Source organism: Pectinophora gossypiella, chromosome 5 (genome assembly GCF_024362695.1).
Source record: "Pectinophora gossypiella chromosome 5, ilPecGoss1.1, whole genome shotgun sequence".
NCBI lineage: Eukaryota > Metazoa > Arthropoda > Insecta > Lepidoptera > Gelechiidae > Pectinophora > Pectinophora gossypiella.
Genome location: NC_065408.1, coordinates 12,708,360 through 12,732,033, shown reverse-complemented (window position 1 = coordinate 12,732,033; position 23,674 = coordinate 12,708,360). Strand labels below are relative to the sequence as shown.

Below are 23,674 nucleotides of genomic sequence, written 5' to 3'. Positions count from 1 at the left end.
GTGTCAGGATCGAAGCAAATGGAATTCTATAGTCTCTGCTTACCCCGGTGGGAAATAGGCGTGAGTTTATGTATGTATGTATGTATGGATTTATTGTTTCACAACTCGTAGACTGTATTATAGAAACGCTGATTGTTTTGCCACTTCGCATATAATTCAGTTTTAGTAGGTAATTACAAACGTTACAAACACGTCCGACAATAAGAGATAGATCGATGAATATAAAAATGAATTAAAAAATTAAAGAATTAATATTTTTTATAACCTTTTTTTTAAAAGGTATTTTTATGTTGCAATTGTCAATATTACCACCAGACTGTCAAGTCAGGGTATAACAGGTTACTAATTGTTTTAACAATAGATAAAGAAAATTATGGAATACCCGACATGACTAACTGTGGTCACAGAAAACTTGTTTTTTTTTTCAATTAAATGACAATTGAATGATTAGGTAGATGTTGCACGACATATTTCTGTACATTCTTCCTTTAGTCATAGTTTTTGATGACACAAAAGAGTCAGTCACGATCACAATCTTCAGGTTGTAATAGTAATTATTATTCTATAAGCTCACTTAATAATTATGAAGCTGATACTCTAAAGGTAAACGCGCACCTAGACGTGTCACAGGAGCCGCGCGCGCAAGTCATCGGATTTTATAAATCTTTGTATGAAATCGTATGCAACGTCGCGGATTTATCTGCGCCGCACGACCCGCAATTTGCCGCAAAATGCGATAACTTCGGCGCGTACTGTTTTGATTGTTGTGTTTTTATGTAAATTGTAAGTACTTACGGTCTGGGAGAGTGCTAGAAATCATAACATAACATAGCATCACACCTATAGTCCTAAAGGGTTTGGCAGATCCACTTCACCAGCTACATTTAATAGTATGAGTTTGAATTCATGTTTAGATACGTGATCACGTGGTTTCCAAGATTTTTTCCAGTTAATGGCTATTGCCATCTATATTGGCTCGCCTCTAATAAGACTTAAAACAAACAGCTCATCACAATCCAAATTTGGTATAAACGAGTTCCTTTAAATCCAATATGCGAATTGTATCAGGAAAAACCAACGCACGGTTTGAAGGTACGAGCTGTGCATATTAAACTTTAAATTGTACCTTGAATGCGGCCCTCAATTTGGAAATTCATCAGCCGTGAATCATCTAAAAGCTGGTTTATCCCGCGACCCAAAAAAATACATTGAAGCTGTCCAGCGCAACGGGATTGTAAACCCGACATCTATCCTTCTATTACGATTCTGATTCGCCGAAAATGCCAGCTTAATTTGTTACAGGCAATCAGAGGCTAGGATTGACATTTGAACATAGCAATTCGGCTGTAGCCCCAAAATGCAGAGGTGTATATAGGTACAGTCACGAGCATTAATATGTATACACTTTGGTACCATGTCACATTAACTTTTTTGACTAATTGAACTGTAAGTCTCACTAAATGTCAAATATGTAAGTGCGACAGAGTCCTAAAGTGGGTACATTGCTCATGACTGTACACCCGACTCTTCGCCAGCTATGTTTAAGTCCCATGATAGATTTGAAGATAGACACTTGAATAGAATTGGATAGTTTCGTAGGTCAAAGATAAATTATGAAATTCTAATTACTAAATAAAGACAGATATAAAGGTGACAGAAAAGTTCTCTTTTTTGTATTTAACTTTTTTATGAATTTTAATAAAGTAAAATGTAATAATAAGTACGACATTTTGTTACGTTTTTCTATGAAGTCACAGGTTGCTAATTCATACAAATTCCAGAGTAATTTCGTGTTTTGACGTTTAGTAGAAAGTAACTGATTCGACTAGTTGAAAACTAACTTATTGGTGTTTAAAGTGACCGAAGTGAGTATGACATGTGTCAACTCGGCCATGGACTGCGAGATTATGTTTTCGAAATGATGGACCATCTAAACGGGCGATCAGATGGAATAGAATACCTAATGCATAAATTCGAAAATAGAATTATTGACGTCTCTAGATAACAGAATCAATTTGACAAACGAAACTGCCATACTATGTTAACACTTGTGTAAATATGGAGCTGGTTTGAGCGCATGCGCTATTGTTGCGATTTTCTATTTTATTGGGTTATCGACTCGATTTGGCTTTCAGCACAAAATACGTGCAGCGCACAAATTTGGTCACAATAGATCTCGCCAGGTCGCAGTGGCCATTTGGGCTGCATCAGTTCGACACAACCTATATAGGTAGGTACATACGAGTAGTCATACGTCACACACGCCCCTCCTCAATTAAACAAACTACAAAGAGAATAAACTATACCTACTTCATCATCTCCCTAGCATTATCCCAGTTTTTCACAGGGTTAGTAAAATTTATAATTTTCATTGGATGCCACATGCATGTACATTCAGTGAGTGAGGAGGAAATAAACTCATAAAGTCGAATTCAGTAGTTTAGACCCCGAGACGGTATTCAAACCTGTGACACTACGATTTAAGTCACGCGTTCTCGAAACAGAACTATCACGGATTGATATTACAGTTTTGTATTTTTCTAAACTTGATTATCTCTTAATGAGGTTGGTAACAATTCGTGACAAGCCAAATATGCAGCCACTTCGAAAATACTAAGTTAAATTAATGCGATAAGTTACCAAATACGAATAAACATTTCGTCTATAAATAAGTCCACTACATTAGATTCTAATTAGTACGCAATGTCGTCGGCTCGACATTAAGTTAATGATAACAACGCTAAGTTTTTACGCAGGGTGATAATGTTAACGTGATATTAATAATGTAATGAGAAGATGTAGTGAATTGAGAATCTCAACCACAACCACACCCGGACACTTCATACAAAACACCTCGTTTTACACAGACACTACGCGCATCTGTGTGTGTGACGTCTGACGCCCATACGATTGTAGACTAAAGTAAGACCGAGGGGTGAGGTAAACCTAGCTCAGCCGTGTGCGGGGAGCGGAGTTGCCGTTCTGTGCGTAGTATTATTCTTTATTCTACGCCACAACTAATATAAACCTCCTCCTGTCGCAGTCGGGTAATAATAAACAGTCTGACCTCAGTCTGTTGTTTTATAAAAACGCCATAAATGTTTAGTTTTATGGCAGTACTGGCAGTCATAGTTAAGTATGTAATATAATTACTCTTTGATATAAAACTGGTTTATAAAAAAATATCGCAGAAAAGAACTCTTACGTACTACTTACTACTATTTTAATTATAATATTGTATATTGTATTCTTAGGTTATATATATTGTAAGGGCGTTAGTTGCCCGAAAAAAAAATACCATAAATCTCAATGTTCCTCGAGGACATTCTAAGTGGTTGCTTGAACCGAAAATGGAGAGGGCATAACTCCTGAACTGGCGCCCCCGTATGAAGAAGAAGCCAGTGCATAGGACCACATCGACACCTAAATAATAAAGTAGAAGAGTAGAAATAGAAGAAGAGTAGTAGTAGTAGTAATAATTTTGAATTTGAATTTTTGAATTTTATATTTGGATTTTAAACCTATCAACTTATTCCCAATAAAAACATTTTCATGTAAAATGATGCCACGACGATATTATATCGATCACAATGTCAAATAGTTAACAGATCTCATATAGAGCCAAGCTTCTAACTCTACACGCCCTTACTATACAAACTCTAACTTCACAAACTCTACACATTAGTCAAAATGTGGGGCTTGCCCGCAGATCGAGATACTTGTATAAAGGGGAATAGAAATCCAGCAGTTTAAATTATGCTAGCTAGGTTGTTTATTCAGTCAGACATCGCGCCATCAATCTGACGTGGGTTGGTCTGTGCCTAGTGGTACTAAAACAATGTTGATGTATTCTGTTATGTTTATGTGCTAATAAAATGAACAAATACTGCGTACCAGGTACAGACTGTCACATACCTAAGTCAGTGGCAAGTAAAAAGGACACTATATAGGCACTATAAATGTTTCATAACAAGGTATTAAATATTTCCATAGCGGTGGTAGCACAGTTGGAAGAACGCTTCACTCCCGTTGTGATCTCGCCGGTTCGAATAGGCCTAAACTAATGATTTTCGATTTTGCTTACGAGTTCATGTTTGGATCATAAATGCTCAGCGGTGAAAGCAAACATCGTGAGATAACCAATATAGGTACCCAAGAAATGCGTTTCGGACGTATGAAACCTAACTTGAATGTGGCTGTTTTTTCCCTTCGCGGCTATGAAGGTCAGATAGGCAGTCGCTTCTGTAAAAACCGGTCCTGTCAAATCTTCGGATTAGGTAAGCGGACCCTGTGAAGACAGAATAACGCTAGGGAGATAATGATAATAGTATTTAAATGTGTCGTGTGTGTGTTTATTAACAAAAGTGGGTTACGTAGTAAGAATATGTCCCCTAAAGGTCCATCATGTTAAGTGAGGGAATCAACAAAGGGTTATTTTTTTATGACCTGCCCGGGTAGATAAATATCTGAACGTATTCTATATTTTCTCTCACAGTCTATACTATGGGTTAGTAGAGTAGGTTCAATATGAATGATTAATTTGAAACCGGAAATGACCTTCAGTATCACCAATTATTGTATCACGTTTATTATTATTTACATTTCTCATACCGGATGTTTACCAGATTGTACACTTGGACATTGCTCCCAGATAAGATAGGTCAGAGTTACAAAATGTGTGCAAAATTCCTTTATTTCTTTCCTGGACATTTCTTTTATCTACAAAAATTTTATAAAGACGTGCTTTTTTTCCCATATGTGTATACCTTTGCATGTGCATACCTTTATGTGTTCCAACTAAATATTAAAGTAATGTGTGTATATTTTAATGTTGTAAATGTATATGTGTGTCGTAGATTTTGCCTAAATAAACTATATTTTTTTTATTTTTATTATTAATATATGTATATAGCGACATTGTCCAGAACTACAGAATCAATACCAATTCTTCCGAAGCAAGGATCATCTTACTTTCGAGCAATCGGGTGATAAGCCTGTAAATCCTATAATGTCGTAACCAAATTAGGGATCACGAAGTGATTTTTATGATATTTCACCGGGACTTCCGGATCGTCAGCCCAAGGCTCAACCACTGAACTGCGGATGTCGTTAAGCTTCAGTTAATCATTTTTGTTTTTACAGCACTTACTCGTGCTTAGGGAAACTCACAAAGAGAAAATTTAAATCGAAAAAAATAATTAATTCGGACGGGACTTAACTTAGATATAATTGTATTTATATTGTACACAAGGAAGGGAGTAGTATCTGAGATACAGGCTCGGCCTAGTTCAGATACTAGTGAACACTAGACTAAGTTTATAATGCGTTACTTATACTAAGAAATTATGTCTGAACCCTGTTTTAAGTAAATAAAAGTTATTATTAGATATAATCTTCTATTACTAACAAAATATGGATAAATATCTGAAAATAAATATTTCATTCATTCATTCATTCTTAAACCCGCAGTTCTTGTCAAGCCGGGACGACCGTGTTACATCTCTCTCTTTATTTAAGAGCTGCGCTCTTGTCGGTGGCGTAATCGCCATTCCTCTCTTCTTCCCGCCAAATCCTTCACCTCCTGATACGACACGACCTGCACCATTTGTTTTATTTGAAAATTGAAAGGAAGAGAGGAAGGGGTAGACCTAGGAGAACATTTATGAAACAAATAAAAGGAAAGGTGCAGCGTGTTACATAGATCGAAAAAAATCGCGTGGACAGGAGGAGGTGTAATGGTTAACACGCTCGAACCGGCTTTACAAGAGCTACGGGTTCAAATGCCGACTAAGTCAGATTTTTTTCGATTTAAATTTTCAATATGAATTAGCTAGCGTTATTCATAGGGTTCGCTTGAAAACGTGAACGTATTGAGATCAGGAAACTAAAATTTTTGGAAATAATACGGGCTAATAGATATATTTTTATTCAAATATTATCCATGACGCTGTGTTATGAAGATTCTTATTCGTTCAGACTAGTATGACAATGGATCTGGCTACTGAGAAAAACTCTTATCTAAATTGAATATCAAATTAAAATAACAACTATAAATTATTGATGATTAGATTAACCTAATGACACATTTATAAATAATTACAATACCTATACAATCACATACATTTATCTTCTTCTTCTATCGTGTGGGTTGTGAGATGGATTACCAACCCCATCAACCCTGGTGTCAGGGTTACTATTGAGCCGCCAAAGGCCTCTGACATGGCTCATGTAACGATTACTAACTTACATCAGTAAGTAGTAATCGTGACCAACAGCTTAACATGCCTTCCGAAGCACGGATCATCTTTCTTTCGGACAATCAGGTGATTAGCCAGCCAGCCAGCCAGATTCGTCAAAGTGATTTTCGTGATGTGTTCCTCACAGGGAGTTGAACCTGGGACCTCCAGATCGTGAGCCCAACGTTCAAATCACCGGAGGCCGTGCCGAGAAAGTGGTGTTTTGAAAATATCTATACATATAAGTATATTGTCTCTTTTCCTTTGTTGCTTCTTACCACCCCGGGCATGTGATTGTCAACTAAAGAAGTAGGCACTTGATAGGACGAATATTGTGATCGAAAACCTGTCATTTAGTACATCGTATTTATTCTCATACACTAAACTTAAAATAACTGTAAGTTGTTTTCTATTCTTTACTTGTTGAATGTTGATGTTTAATTTAAAAATAGAATAACAAGTAAAGAAACTAATCTCAAAATATAAACAAACAATACATTTTGAAAAAGCAAACTGTGACGTCATAGAAATACGTGACGAAATGTCGCACTTCTAATTACATTTTTTTATTAAAATTCATAAATAAGTTACATTGAATACATTCGTTCTATACCAATACTAGCAATCTACTAAACGTAGTGATTATATTCTCTTTGTCTTCTACTTCATCTAACGAACGAGTCAATTTATCGCCGCTATATATATTAATAATGATCAATCTTGATTGATGTCGCCCTTACGAACTAGGCTACAGGTCTATTTAGTCCTATTAAACTTTGACAGCTCGATTCAATTATACATGTCAGTGAACTTTATAATATAATATTAGTCTGAAATAAGGGACGCAATAGGTAAGCGGACCCCGTCAACACTGGGTCACGCAAGGGAGATAGATGAAGGGAAGGTACAGTTTTGCGGTGTATTCGATGATTCGAAATATGAAATGTACTTTTAAATTAAAACACAGACATATAACTGGCTATAGGTTATCTAGGTACCTAGATAGGACCACTACATCCCCAAAAGCCAACTTGCAAAATTATAAAAGTTCGAACATGGATGTGTGGATGATTCAATGTTGGAGATGACAGAATAGCAAAGGAACTTAGTCAATTTTGATGATATGCTCGGGATGATAGCACAACCTGGACACTCTGTACAAAACTCTCGTTTTACCGTACGTGCTAGCGAGACAGACAGTCCACCCTCTCTCCCTTACTTCTCAACGGATTACGGCTTGAATTCCCTAACCCAGGTGGGTCTTACTTTAGCCGTAAGTGGTTAAAGAGTAAGAGAGCGCACATGGACTTTTTGTCTCGCACGCACTTAAGTACGCGTTACCGCACGCAACACGGTAAGAATGAATTTTTTGTATGAAGTGTCCGGGCTGGAGCAGCTTACGTACTTACTGACTAATAATTAGGTATGCTCTCTCTACCAGTTGCAATGCCCTTACCAGGTCCATATTGTTACTGTAATAATTAAGTACTTCCTTTATTTTTATAACACCACATTTTGTACGAACACATAGTCGCAATAAAACATTTCTATTTCTATTAAAATTTAAATGTTTAAATAAGAACTTGTTTTGCAGTAGCAGTGATCTCTTTTGCAGTAGCAGTAGATCTATTAAATCACTGCTTGCCAGTGGTCATTGCAGCCCCTACATAGGTACATTATTTTGTTTGGTATATTATAGTCTAAGTTTGCTTATGTTTTGTTTTTAGTTTTGTTTTATGTTTTTTCTTTTGTTTATATAATTATTATGTAGTGTTCTCACTTCCGTAAACTTTTTTTTACTACCTGTGGTAGCTTGTAGTTAGCTTTTATTTATTATTAACATTTTGATTGTGTAAATAATGCTGTAAGCTCCCCGAATAAAATAAAATAAAAGTAAAGAAAGACTTCAAAAACGGTTGCGTTTGTTTAACTAACACTTACTATTTTCTAGTTTACGTTAACACATAAAATATCTATTCAGCAGTTTAATAACAGAACGATATCAGTATATGTAGGTATACTAAGTAGAAAGTCATTGTCCTCACACATTACACTACGCGTGATACTCACTTAAAACATTATAAGTACCTATATACATTTGTATATTCACCGATAACTAAGTGTTCAGCAAACAACTGTATATTGTTTATTAATTTGGTTTTACGGTGTTGACATTCACAGAGTAATTTTTACTAGCGAAAATCTTCACTCATTAGTAGATTAGGTGTAATTAAAACACAAAGTGGTGCTTATTCCAGTACACACCATCTAATTTTATTTTAAGTTTTACCTGTCATTTTTTTATCCGAAAAAAATAAAAAATAAAATTAAGATGTGTCTACAGGAATCGGGGCCAGTACCAATGTTACCTTGCTTTACAAGTCAGTCGATTACATAAGATTACTAAATCTTTAAGGGGCAATGTATACGTTTTTACAATAAGATTCCCATTGACATTCAGAATTTGCCTTTCAACTGTTTTAAGACAGTAGTTAAACAAAGACTTTACAAAAAAGGTTATTATAAAGTTAGTGATTATTTAGAAGATATGAATGCATGGGATTAACTGTCTGAGAACTGATATTAGGCAGCTAAATCACTCAATTGTATACCAATATTTTATGTTTATTTTTTTTAAAAGAACGTCTGGGGCCCTGTGCCGAGGTTTTTCTTGCAGCTTCTTTTCCCCGGCTATACAGGTTGTGAGAAGTTGCAGTAGTTTTAGGCGGATGAGACGTTCGTTATGTAAAATTGACGATTCAAAGTGTAACTTAACTATGTTACCTATTGAATAAAGATATTTTTGAATTTGAATTAAAATAAATCTCATATCGCTGATTTTAACGCGGTAAGAACCCGGATTATGTGTTATAATTATGATAATAATCGCGTAAACCTCTAATAATGTATAGGTATAAGAGTTATATAAATCTTATATGTGCCTACTGTCGCTTATTTATATCTCATTCACATACCACAGCAGGTATTAGTTTAATGTTTTAGTCAATGTTGGATGGGGGATGTTTCTCTACAGTACATCATCATCATCATCATCATTGGCCTTAGACGTCTGTTTGAGACGATTTATGACGTCATTGCCTCGAAGAAATGCACTTTCTTTCATGGCTGTGCAAGCTAATCCTAGAGCGGCAAACTCTACCGCACATTCTGCAGGAGAAGTCTCCAACTAGTGGATTGTTGTCGGTTTGATGGCGTTTCATTACAGTACAGAATACCGAATGAGTATAACATTTGCGAAAAAAATAACTAAGAAGAATAAGCATCATTACATCATTAGTCCTCCATTTTGCACGACCCTTTCCGGTCCTGTGCTAACCTCCTGCATAACTTTCCCGCCGCCGATGCAATGGATCACTAATTTATAGAATTCAATTGTAAGCATAATTCTGTCTTCTAGTGGCTACTATGCTGCCCAACCTACTAGAGTTTACGGGCGCGACTTGTTTGCTTAAGCGGATTCATAGCATAAACGGTGTAACCAATGTCAAAATAACTACAAATAAATAAAACTTAAATAACACTTCAGTTTTTTAATAGAACAGTTTTAAAACATTCATTGTGTTCAAAAGTGGATGACGTTACTAATAATGAAGACTTCGCGACCTCGAAACAACGGAATAAGCCGTTTTTAATACCCGCTGATGATTGCCAACACATATTGCTTAATCAGATAAGTTGCGGATATAACAACTGATAGTACTTTACGTCGCCTTGTATAAAAAACCACGTAAGTGCCTTCTTGTAAAACAACAACAACAACAACAACAACAACAACATTTTGGTATTTTGAAAACCATTCAAGTTAACAAAACCACGCAAGAGCCAACCTACGTAGTTACAATCCCGATAAAAAATGTTGTGTTAATTTTTACTACCTTAGCATTGTCCCGTTTTTCACGTAGGTTCCGCTTACCTAACCTGAAGATTTGACAAGTCCGGTTTTTTACAGAAGCTTTCCAACCTGCGACGGAAAACCAACCAAATACCTACAGGCTAAGTCACATACCTCCGAAAATGCATTTCTCGAATTACCTGAATTGAAATTAATAGAAAGAAATCTAGGTGCATGAGCAATAAGGCCGCCTGTTGTGCTTTTCTGTATATGTTGTCCTTATCTCTGTATTTTGTGTCCATTGTGCTTAATAAAGTATTTTATCTATCTATCTATCTAGGTTTTGTTGAAGAATGTGATTTTTCAAAAGGTAATCCATCTTGAAATACTGGTTTTGCGCCAGTTAACGGACGGCAAGTGGTCTTTTCTCTTTTGATTAAATACTTCTAATTCTGCTCACCCTTGTTCAACAATATCTCTGCACAACTATGTTCTGGGGTCACTTTATCAGTTTATCTTATGTCTGAGCACACCCCGTATCATCATCACGGGCCCTCCCTATGGATGGATAGGGAGATCGGGCCTTAAACCACCACGCGGGCCCAGTGCGGATTGGTGGTTATTAACGACTGCTAATGCAGCCGGGACTAACGGCTTAACGTGCCTTCCGAAGCACGGAGGAGCTCGAGATGATTTTTTTTTGTGGTCACCCATCCTATGGCCGGCCTTTGCGAAAGTTGCTTAACTTCAACAATCTCAGGCCGAGCGCGCCCCGTATACTTCATACAAAACATCTCGTTTTACACAGACACTAGACATTGACGTTATCGTACACGTGCATCTATGTGTGTGACGTCTGACGCCCATACCATTGAAGACTAAAGCAAGACCGAGGGGTAAGGTAAACCTAGCGCAGCCGCTGGTGGGAGCGGAGAGTGGCCGTTCTATACTTAGTATCATTCCTTATTCTATGGTCTGATGTAAATCTAGTTCGGCACCGATACGAAGTATCCATTCTATACGTGTGATATTCTTTATTCTATAGTTCTGCATTGTTATTACTGCTTGTGTTCATGTATGTACCTATGCAATTACGATTTCTGATACACATTGCCTAATCAGATAACTAACGGATATAGGCGACTGATATTGTTGAAATCAATACGGCACCTAACTTAACGTTGAATGTAGGTAGGATTAGCTTATCTAGAAATTTTAAATCGTTTTGATTAGGTCTTTTATGTCGATTATCTCGCCATGTTGCCACTTCCAGATGTCCCCGTCATCCCTATCAGGGTTGGCAGTCGTAAGTTACCAAAAGATAACTTGCAGCCACTCCTAGGGAGGATCATATACTGTATGGTAACATGTTACCAGCCTATCGCCCATATAGATAGTTTATCATGTTGGCACACACCGGATACTCCATACAAAAATAGCATAATTGCGAGCGCGATTTACGGCCATTTAGAATGAAGGCAAAACCCAGAGGGGGTGAGGTAAATTTAGCTAGGCGGCCGATACGAATTAGTGCGGGGAGAAGAGTTACCCTATATCCTTTACATATCTAGGTATCTCATGCAATAAAATACCCGAGATAATAATAATAAGGCTGAAAGCATTCTTTACTTTTAAGAAAAGTTATTTTTGCTAAATTTACCTTACCTATCTGCTGTGTGCATATTCATATATTTTTTAAAATATTATTTGAAATTTTTATTTTTCAGAAAGCGTACGAGAAGTTTCCGACGTGCGTGAAACAGAGCCTAGGGTTGGAAGACCCCGCTGTGCTGCAGAAGGAGATCGAGCAAGCAAAACCCAATGGCACCGTCGACGAAGTCTTCAAGAAGTAAGTTACTATCTTATACCTTCATCATCATTATAGACCAAGACGGAGTTGGCGCGACGACTTCAAGGTTCACACACTTTCCTGCAAGGTTGAAGGAAATCCTGAAAGAATCCTGAAAGAAATGATGGAAGGCCTTTTCCCAGCAGTGGGACATCTTATACTAGACTAGAGTAGACATCGTTACAAGTAATCTAAACTTTATTACATATGAAAAACTGACCAAATGGACAAAAGAAGCGCTATTGGCGGCCGGTACAAGATATGGTCTCCTTAGAAGACCGCCGTGCTATTTATCATGAAAACGCTTCATCGTGAACGCTTTTATTCATCCCCTTATGTTTGAATACACCGCGCGGCACACATTTTCCCACTGACATCACAGAGCGTCTCTGTATTTTTTTCCTAGAGTAATAAACGACTTAGTATATATATTGTGATGTTAACATAAGATAATTGCTCTAATCTTAGCACACCTGGAGGAAAATGGCGGAACAAGAAACAAGTCAACAGTACATACGAGTACAATGTATTAATGGTTTACGGGTTTTCCATAGCGGTTTGTTCAATGAAGGTATAATATAACCATTCTATACTTATGTACTAGTATGATAAAATTGTGGTTCTCTTATTATTGAACTACTATTATTGTGTCTACCCTTAATAGCGATTAGAACCTTAAAATAAATGATACTACTACGGATAGTAGGGACATCCCGTTTTTCACAGGGTCCGCTTACCTAACCTGAAGATTTGACAGGCCGCAGTTTTTTTACAGATACTGCCTGTCCGATCTTCCAACTCTAATGGAAAACCAGCCCAATACAGATTAGGTCACATACCTCCACGTCATAATCATATATGATCCAAACATGAATTCGAAAAAAAATTCGACAATTATTCTCAAAGTGAGAGGCAACCGTCCTACCGACTGGGCTACCACGACTCTCTGTAAACCTGAGAACGACATTTGTACGTTATGTTCGATGGATGTGCTATATAGCACATCCCGATACATATATACATATATACATATATACATATATACATATATACATATATACGATACATATATATATATATTCACTAGGTTAATGTCGTATTTTCCAGGTACTGCGCAAAGACGCCTAAGGTGAAGGAATGCTTCATGGACATGACGGAGGCAGTAAAGCCCTGCTTCAGTGTGGAAGAGCAGCAGAACCTCAAGATCGTCTACAACATATCCGAGCAACTCGCAGAGTTCATCTGCTATAAGGACGGCGACAGGATTGCGCGTAAGTTTTTAATTCCAAAGCCAAGTAGTGGTTAATATTCCGGCCAAGTAGTTAATTTTCCGGCCAAGTAGTTTATTTTCCAGCCAAGTGGTTAATTTTATAGAATAGAATAGAAATTGATTATTATAAAAGGACGCCACACACAAAAACAAGGCAATGACATCATTTAAATTTTTCACAAAACAATTTAAACAAAACGGTTGTTCCAGCCAAGCGGTTAATTTTCCAGCCAAGTGGTTAATGCCATTTGCGACAAATATATGATAGGTCACGTCAATAAAAAATGATTTTAATTTTACAAAATAGTAATGCCCGGGAGTCACACTTTATTGGTAGTTTATAATACATAACATAATATAATACACAAACAGTCCATATACGGCCCACTGCTGGGCACAAACCTCCACTCAACCAACCATAGGGGGTGTGGATCATACTCCACCCAGTCTGCTCTACTGCGGGTTGATGGACTTGTTTGGAGTTTAGAAGATATCGCATGAAATAAGTCCGCCTATAAGCAATAAGCCCAATAAGCCAGTCTATTCTAACCGACTTCAAAAAAGAAGGTTATCAATTTGACCCGTATGTATGTCATATTGCTGGAATTGCACAATATTCGTATACATGATGTTAGTGACATCGTAACGAATACTCAGAGGGATGAATCATGATTCAGAGTTAATATCAAGTGGAATTTTCCGTCGTAAGATTCATGATTATTTTTTAGTTTTTTCAAATTATTTTCAATTCTATACTTTTGCGACGGAAAATTCCACTTGATATCAACTCAGAATCATGGTCTGAATTATCCCTAAAAGTTTTCGTTATGATCTCATTAACACCCGGTATTACACGTGTGCAAAACAACCGTATGACGTCCATGGGCTCGCAAGCAGCTTATGCAGCCAATCTTGTAAAGTATATTTGATTTGATGCAATGTTTTGTTTGTGATTCCAGTGTTCATCGCGGAGGGCGGTCCTGAGTGCTTCCAGGAGAAGCAGGAACAGATCCAGGACTGCGTGAACAAGACGCTCGGCGCCGACTATAAGATCAACACCGAGAATATCACCGCCAACGCCATACCACAGATCAAGTTCGGGGTAAGAGCACGTTATTATATCAACTCCACAACAAACATACAACAACAACAACATAACCCTAACAACAAGCAACACAACACGAAACATGACAACAACGTACAAGAAACATAACCCTACTTCTGAAAAAGCAAAAACTTTGTATAAAATAGTTAACTATGCTTTAAGAAGAAGATAGCTACCGGTTACTACTTACTGATGTAAGTAAGTAGTCGTTACATGTGCCACCCACACGATAGAAGAAGAATAATCTATCCGTCCATGATTGTCGCTTACTAAAGCATCTTTTGGCAATTATTTTGAAACGAAATACGAGATAGACTATTAAAAAGGACTGTAAGTCGGATTCTGACACTCTTTCATATTAAAAAGTACTAAGTAACCAATCGTGGAGATCCCCGGGGGGAGGCCTATGCCCAGCAGTGGGCGTTGTACGGCTGATGATGATGAAGTAACCAACCTAATACTTTCCAGGAAAAGGAATGCAAGCAAATGTCTGACCTTCAAGAGTGCATTGTGGGAGCTCTGGAGGGCTGCGATGCGCCTACCTCGGGTAACATCGTCGAGTCACTGTTCAAGTTCGCTAGGCAAGCCACACCTTGTAAGAATGTAAGTATAGATTTATTTACTTAGAATGTATTTGAATTTAGAATTTATTTGATTAGAATGAAACGACACCAAGTCGACAACATTCCAACTGCCGACAGCTTCTTCTACAGAGTGTGCGGTGGAATTTGCTGTTCCAGAATTGGCTTGCACAGCCATGACATAAAAATACATGACTCTGCGACAATGATCATGAATCAATCGTCATGAATTGTCTGGAACAGACGTATGAGGTCTATGATAGATTTATTTACTTAAGTAGCTCATTGTCAACGACGATGCAACCAAATAAAGGCCGTTTGATTTTTCGCATAAAATTCGTTTTGTCAACTGGCTGAGCTAAGACGGTAGAGACGTGGTAGCCCAGTTGATAGAACGCTTGCCTCTCACATTGAGGTCGCAGGTTCGAATCCAGCACAGGCCTAAACCAATGACTGTCGAATTTGTTTTCGAATTCATGTTTGGATCATAAATGATTATCACGTGCTCAGCGGTGAAGGATAGCATCGTGAGGAAACCCACATTCCCGAGAAATGCATTTTCGGAGGTATGTGACCTAACCTGTATTGGGCTGGTTTCCCCTGTGCGGGTTGGAAGGTCAGACAGGCAGTCGCTTTTGTAAAAAATGACCTGTCAAAACTGAAGGTTAGGTAAGCGGACCCTGTGAAAATGCTAGGGAGATGATGATGATGACTGAGCGAAGATTATTATTCTTCATTCTATGACAGTAGCTTAGAGGTTGTATCGTCGATGAGGGTGGCACAAAATAACATTTGAATTCATTTGATAACAAGAAGAGTGACAATAATAACAAGTTTTTACTAACATGTATATAACAGTATTTCTAACAAACCATGGGTATTTAGAATGTAGTTATAAGTTATAACTCTTAACAGTTTCATTAAAACACATTATGGTGCTAATTCCTGCAGACGCCGTTTAATTTTATTTTAAGTTAAACCTGTCATTTTCTTATCCGTTGAAAAAGAAAGGGACGGGTAATCGACAGGCATAAAATTCATGGAACATACGCCAATTTTAAGCAGAAATCTAAAACAACCTTCTAAACATTTTACATCGGCCAATAACCCGACAGAATTAAGTTGACAGCACACGTCAAACGGTTTGCATACCAGCGAGATACTTTTTGATTCGCCCGGGTTATACATTCATTTACTCATTCTTCCTAAAATTTACGACTGTCAATCATCCGTCTCTTTACTTTTCGGCGAATAAGAAGATGACAGGTATAACTTAATGTAAAATTAGCAGGTGTCTGCAGGAATCGGGGCCAATACCTGGTTCTTACCGCGTTAAAATCAGCGATATTTCAACGCGGTTGCAAGTGCCATGACCATGAAATGACACTTCACACTTCTTAACTGATTAGTTTAGCTCTTAAGTGTTTAGTATACTAACTAACTAACAAACTAATTAATATTTCCATCAGGCAATAAGTGAGGCAAAACCGAGAAGTCAGATTCCCGTAAGTTATTCATGTGTGTAGTGAATTTATGTTTGTCTGTCTTTTTGTTTTGTTGTCAAATAAAATATAGATGGGAGTTGCCTTTGGGCGAGCTTTAACTACATTTTTTCTGACATCTTTTTTTTTTTGGGGGGGGGGAGGTGTACAGACACTTACAGTCATGAACAATATCATGTACCCACTTTAGAACCCTGTCGCACTATCATATTCGATATTTGATGAGACTTACGGTTTAATTTGTCAAAAAAGTTAATGTGACATGGTTTCAAAGTGTATACGTGTTAGTGTTCGTGACCGTACAGCCCACATCTACTCACTGGCGCATACTAAGAAACAATCAACGTCTCTATACTTGCATATATCAAAACACAACCGTCACACTATACAAATACCCCCGTCCCAGTGCCAGGGCCTCCGTGGTCCAGTGGTTGAGCGTTGGGCTCACGATCCGGAGGTCCTGGGTTCTATTCCCTGTGGGGGACATATCACAAAAATTACTTTATGGTCCCTAGTTTGGTTGGGACATAACAGGTTGATCACCTGACCGTCTGAAAGTAAGACGATCCGTGCTTCGGAAGGCACGTTAAGCCGTTGGTCCCGGTTCCTACTTACTGATGTAAGTACGTAGTCGTTATACGAGTCATGTCAGGGGCCTTTGGCGGCTCAATAGTAACCCTGACACCAGGGTTGATGAGGTTGGTAATTCACCTCACAACCCACACGATAGAAGAAGACTACACAAATAACAAAACACGAACCGTTCGTTCATGTGCTTCGGCAGAGACGCCTGCGCATGCCAACTCCCGTCTATAATTTCTCTGAGGTTTTGTTAGTACTTATTGTGCAAGTTGTAAGTATCAATCTTCAACTGCTCCGCTTACTGAAAATATTGAATATTATCGTAATTATAATTTGCGCTTTGTGTTTGTAATGTAGTTACTTTATACCGTAATTTTAGTGTGGATTCGGGGGTGGAAGGCCCCTCAGCGCTCCCCATTTGTCCGGCCAAGTAGTTAATGCCAGCCGCGGCAAATCTACAATAAGTCAAGTAAAAAAAAAAGAGGATGGGGAGCGGGGACAAATTGATTTTATTGTTTGACAATGATATCTGGGAAACATAGGAAATCTTTGACTAAGTCGTGAGCTTAAATTTTTATGGTTGTCTGCTACTTATCCTTTGCTACTTTAGTATGCTAGTGTGTTTTCTACAGTTATTCTATAATCGAGATATGTAGGGCCTGTAGTTGGGCATATAGGGCGTACGGTCACGAGCATTAATATGTATACACTTTGGTACCATGTCACATCCACTTTTTTGACAAATTGAACTGTAAGTCTCTCTAAATGTCAAATATCTTAGTGCGACAGAGTCCTAAAGTGGGTACATTATATTGCTCATGACTGTACGGCTATTGGTCGATGCCCTCGATATATATCGCGCAGTTGTCGTGGCGCCAGGGTTGTAACTCGTTTGTTTACACCATAATGTTTTGTTATCATATCCATCGTATTTGTCTCGCATTGTTGCTATCTAAGCTGTAATAATAATAATCAATCTGTTTTCAGGAAAAGAAGCCAAACTCCGCAAATGCCCTGTCAGTGGCTTCAACAGCAATCCTGTTCGCCGTAGCCGCAACCCTGTACTAGACTACCTCAACACGTGTCATGTCGATTCTATATTCAAAATAGTTGTCAAAATTATTAACTGACACTTCTTAGACGATGTAAAGGGGCCATGCCACACTGCAACGTAATGATTATTTAATCATTTACTGTGCACAGGACCACACAAAGCATTTAGTATTGAAGACCCGTAAGGTAGATGACCAACTTTAACAACCCAAAAACACAACACTCCACGCAAGTATTATAAGCCGTGTGATGACGGATCACGAGCCTATCGTCGATAGATATTTCATATTTCATCGTGCAGATGACATAGGCCATCGCTTAGATAAGATATACTTTATCGAACACAAAGGGTATAAGAAAGGTACAAAAGGCGGCTTGCAGCAATTTCCTTTAGCTAAACTATATGCAGCCGATCATATTTTGCCTCGCTTATGTTATCATTTTCTACGTCTTTTTATTATTCATAATCTTGTGGTTATTTTTAGGGTTCCGAACCTCAAAAGGTAGAACGGAACCCTTATAGGATCACTTTCTTGTCCGTCCGTCTGTCCGTCTGTGTCAACCCCTTTTTTCGACGATGAAGACGATGCAACGGAGCGACGCGAGACAATAGTGTGGCGTGGCCCTTAAGAATTATTTTTATTAAGACGGAAGTGCAAAAACGGCCTACAGCGTCCCACTTTGGGGCATAAACCATCCCTCATTAACTGGTGAGGGTATAGTAACATTCTACTGCGGGTTGGTGGGGAAATACCCAAACCAGACAAATTCAAAAAACACTTGACTTCATAACCTTTACCTGAGGAACAATTTATCAAGTCAGGTTTCTCGACACATTATGAGTAGTGATTGGATATTCGCGCGTTTATTTACCTAAAGTTCGGTGGTTGACTAATATGGATAGCGCTTTTGTAATGAAAAATCCCGGGAAACCGGGACGGACAAGAACCGGTAGCTTAAATTAGCAATTTGTTTTAAGGAAACTTATAATAAACTTTTGAAGTATCGTAACGTTTGATACGTTAAGGAGCCGCTTTCATACCTTCAAAGCATTTCGTGGGATTTGATGAAGTTTGGGTAAATAAGCGTCCGAATTTTCGATCGCAATGATCGAATTATGAGTTGAACAAAAACTTGTAAGCCAAATAAATGTTTTTCAAGTGTAATTGGTGGTCTAGATGTGTCTAGAATTAGATTCCGTGCCATACGAACTAGACATGACACGTTAGATTAAGCTGAAGTGTATCTTATCGTTGGGATTTGTATTTGCAACTTTAACAGACGATCAAAGATCTTAAATTTCAATGAACAAAAATGAATTAAAACTTTATCCATCCAGTTGACGCCTAAGGGTCGAAACGGATATATCGCTCTAGCGAATGAAGGATCTCAGTGAAAGAAAGGGATAGAAGTATAGGAAACCTTAAAGGTGCTTAACTTTATTGATACCAATTTACTCGCTACGTGCAAAGCACAGTCTCAGCGCATTCCATGGCAAAAGTATGTACTAAATTCGGAGTGTCAAAATTGCTTTGATATTTCCTACAAATTATCTGCAACTATACTATTTTACAGTTAATAAACGATGAAATATTTGTATATTTAAATATCTAAAATACACTTCTCATCAAAAAAATCGAAACACCTTGCAAGTTTACGTTTTGTCAGGATTATCAGAAAAATGTGTACATTTAGGAATAAATGTTAAATGTCGTTTAATAGTGAGTAATATGAGCTTATCAAATCTTAATGTTAATGTTCTAAATTTAAATGAATTTTTCATAGGTTTCGTATTTTGTTAAATGAGTCATTTTTATTCCGTATGGAGTATAAAGGAAATGGATAAAACAACACACGTAAATGAAAAAAAAAGCTAAAAAACGTTTATTTAATAACTTGTATTCCCTCCCCGAGCTCTAATTACTGCTTCCATACGGTTCTTCATCGATCGGATGAGAGTCACGATCACATGCTGTGGTATATTGTCCCATTCCTCTTGGATTGCATCTTGCAGCTGGCTAAGTGTTTCTGGGGCAGGATCTCTTGCTCGAATTCGTCTCTTTAATTCATCCCACAGATGTTCAATGGGATTCATGTCCGGGCTTCTTGCTGGCCATTCCATAATAGAGATATCGACTTCGTTAAGATAATCTCGTACGACGCCCGCGGTGTGAGCCCTAGCATTGTCGTGCATGAATATGAAGCCGTTGCCAATAAAATGTGCATAGGGCATCACATGAGGCTCGAGACACTCTTCGACGTACCGATGACAGTTTAGTGCAGGCAGACGTGGCCCAGACACGAAAGCAAGCTCTGTCTTACCGTCGGCGCTGATTCCTCCCCAAACCGTCCACGAACCGCCACCATAGCTGACCTTTTCTTCAATGCAGCATTGTGCATAGCGTTCTCCGTCTCTTCTGTAGACCTTGTTCCTTCCGTCGTTACCATACAGCATAATTTTACACTCATCAGAAAAGAGAACTTTGCTCCACTGTAGGTATGACCAATTTAGGTGCTCACGTGCAAAGTTAAGGCGCGCTCTTCGATGGTCTGCAGTTAATTTCGGCCCATTTGCTGGCTTATGCGGTACCAGTCCACGATCCTTCAACCTTCTTCTAATTGTAGAGTCACTTACAGCCACCCTTCGTACAACACGAAGCCGCTGCTGCAGTTGAAAAGCGTTAAGGCGTCGATTTCTTAAAGAAGTTGTTACAATAAATCGATCATCTCGCTCAGAAGTGACCCGATTCCTGCCAGATCCTGAACGGCGCGTGAACAAACCAGTCTCCCGATAACGTTTATAGACTCTATGAACAGATGACAGGCTTAGATGCAGTCTTGCAGCCACAACACGCTGACTAAGGCCAGAATCCAGCAATGCCACAACTTGGGCGGCTTCTGTGGGCGAAGTATCCATACGTTTTAGAAAAAAAACCTTTTTTCAGACGTCCCAAAGTCACAGTATTGAAATAAAAAACAAAAAGTTTAAGGATAGGCGCCAATTTTTAGTTTTTAAACGCTAAATGTACTCCAACCCTAAACACAAATTTGTCTCAAAACAGTGATTCATTTCGTTTATAAGATAAACAAATGAAATTCTAATTTTGAATTTAGAATTTTCGCTTATTACTGTAATGGCCAAACTGCCAGCTATACATTTATGTATTTTTTTTCATCGTATGAATTCTTTTTTGTGTTAAATTCGGACAGAAACAATGAAAACGGAAGTGTTTCGATTTTTTTGATGAGAAGTGTATTATTTAAAATGTCTAAAATAGGTACGAACGCTAGGTGGCGCCACTTTTGTGGGTATTGCCAATAACTGCTATCACTCTAAAACTCACTTTTGTTGTATAATTTATATTTTGACGTTTAACTTATTGTACTTTTGCCTTCGGTAACATTAACAACTTAGCCGGATTTGTCGTGTTAGTAACACAAATAGTATTGAAAAAGTTCCTAATACAAATTCCAACGATTCCCTAAGTTAATATTAAGTAGCTTTATATAGCTGAGCTATATCGCACAAGTACATATCCTTTGTAAGAGAAATGCCAAGTTTGTACCGGCCAAAACTGCTTCCATCCAGCCAAACGCGTAGATTTAAGGTAGGTGTAAACATAGGACAGTGTAGGGAGTAAATATTACATTATAATTGATTGATTCAGTTGGCTATCGACCATTACACACTGCGATACGGCTCACCACCCGTCACCTTGGTCTAATAAAGCTCTGTGATTCGAGGTTCATCGTATACCGACTACCCAACCAATAGGTAAGAGGACAAACTAGTCAAATGCGATAATATCATCATCATATCTAATTACGCAACATCAAAACGATACATTTCTATGGAATTTGTATAGAAATTCACGCGCATGACGTCATCAATAAACAAGAAAAAAATGGTCAAACGACGTCCTTGTTATACGTAATAGGGTAGTTTCAAACTGGTCAAATCAGTTACTTTTTACTAAAACACGAATTTACTATGGAATTTGTATGAAAAAGCAACCTGTGACGTCATAGAAAAACGTGACAAAATGTCGCACTAATTACTACATGTTCCTTTATTAAAATTCATCAAATAAGTTAAATAGAAAAAGAAAACGCTTTTTGTCACCTTAGGATATGTCTTTATTTAGTAATCAAAATTTCATAATTTTTCTTTGACCTAGGAAACTACCCAATTCTTAATTTAAATTCGTTAATCTATCAAAAGAAAAAATAATGTTGGTTTTTCAAAAATCATCTTAGACGGGCTTCTATTTCTAAATTAGTATAATATTATAATTTATCTTTAACCCACAGTCATCTAGCCTATTGGGAATATAGTCGTGAGCTTATGTTTTTTTTTTTCACGATTGTCTTAAACTTCGGTATGCTAGTGTGATTTCTACAGTTATTTCATGGTCGATGTATGAAGGACGTTTCATTGAAACCTACAGTCCCTTGTGATGGAGTAATAGTAGGATTCAATTAATTTCAGTGTTGCTATCATGCAAAAATGAAAATATGAGGTAGTTTTTCAAACGGAAAAAAACGATCATTTATTATCATAACAATTTTGTAAGGGACTGTATGCCACAAGCATTAAGACCATAAAATATCTCCTTTTAAAGTGAATGTTCAAATGCATAATATCAAATATACGTAATTAGATAACTTTATACAATGGCGACTATGAAACATACTAATATGGCTACCTCAGTCCAAAATTTATTTTACTTAAATGGTAGTAGGATTAGGTTAGACCAAGCGACATATTTTTTGTATAAACGGCTTACATTTAAGGTTTTTAGGAATATTGCCGTGATATTTAATATTTTTTACACAATTTTGACATAATCATTTTGTATTTATAAAGTGCGGAGGCAAGTGACCTAAACTATAACGGGCCTTGTTATCCCGTCATAGAAGTCAAAGTTATAATATTCAAATTCCATTTATATTATTTAAAATTACACTCCAGTTTTGTATATTTTGTTTATAATTGCATATTTTACTATTTACAAATCTATTTTTGAGTATGAATCAAGTAACTTAGTTATTATTGTGCTCAAATCTGAAATGTTATAGCTATTGCAAAATAAGTAGGTACTGTCGTAGAAGATTTTTGATGTCACTAATGAATGAATGTTGCCAAAATCAAAATTATTTACTTTTTTGTTTGAAATTTAACTTTAGTATTTTACTGTAGTCTTACCATGCGGAAATTACGCGATGTGAGTGCTGCATTTAGAAAAAAAGGCCAAATTGAAGCAATTCATTAAAATAGCTTCATTTTGGCCTTTTTAAACCCTTTTTGTGACAGGTCACCATGCGGTTCATTAAGTTTATCTAGATACGGGTTTCTAGAGAAATTACGAGTTGTCTTATTGATGGCTTGTGGCTCTGCCTATCCCGATAGGGATGACGGGCGTGACTTTATGCGCGTAATTTCGGCACGGTACGTCGCTTTCTTTTACGTATCAGCGAATGTGTGATTCTGCTAGGGTATAATGTGATCGATGCATCAATTAGTAGTTGTTGCGTAACTTATGTGATAAGGATAAGTAGGTGGAATCAAATGAATAAATGAGGGAAAGGTATTATATTGTTTTATTGCTTCCTAGAAGTTTCTAGAAGTGGTGTGTCAGGATC

At 37.5% G+C, this 23,674-nt stretch overlaps 1 protein-coding gene across 1 annotated transcript in view; it reads left to right on the top strand.

The window, feature by feature from the left end:
- The window catches only part of LOC126367081 (27 kDa hemolymph protein-like), a 29,657-nt gene extending 6,035 nt beyond the window's left edge, over window positions 1-23,622 (top strand). The window contains exons 3-7 of the mRNA XM_050010482.1: window positions 11,817-11,938; window positions 13,046-13,209; window positions 14,168-14,310; window positions 14,782-14,916; window positions 17,966-23,622. Coding sequence (XP_049866439.1) covers window positions 11,817-11,938; window positions 13,046-13,209; window positions 14,168-14,310; window positions 14,782-14,916; window positions 17,966-18,046 — 645 coding nt within the window. The 3' untranslated portion in view covers window positions 18,047-23,622. The remainder of the gene's footprint in view (window positions 1-11,816; window positions 11,939-13,045; window positions 13,210-14,167; window positions 14,311-14,781; window positions 14,917-17,965) is intronic.
- Window positions 23,623-23,674: the final 52 nt, after the last annotated feature.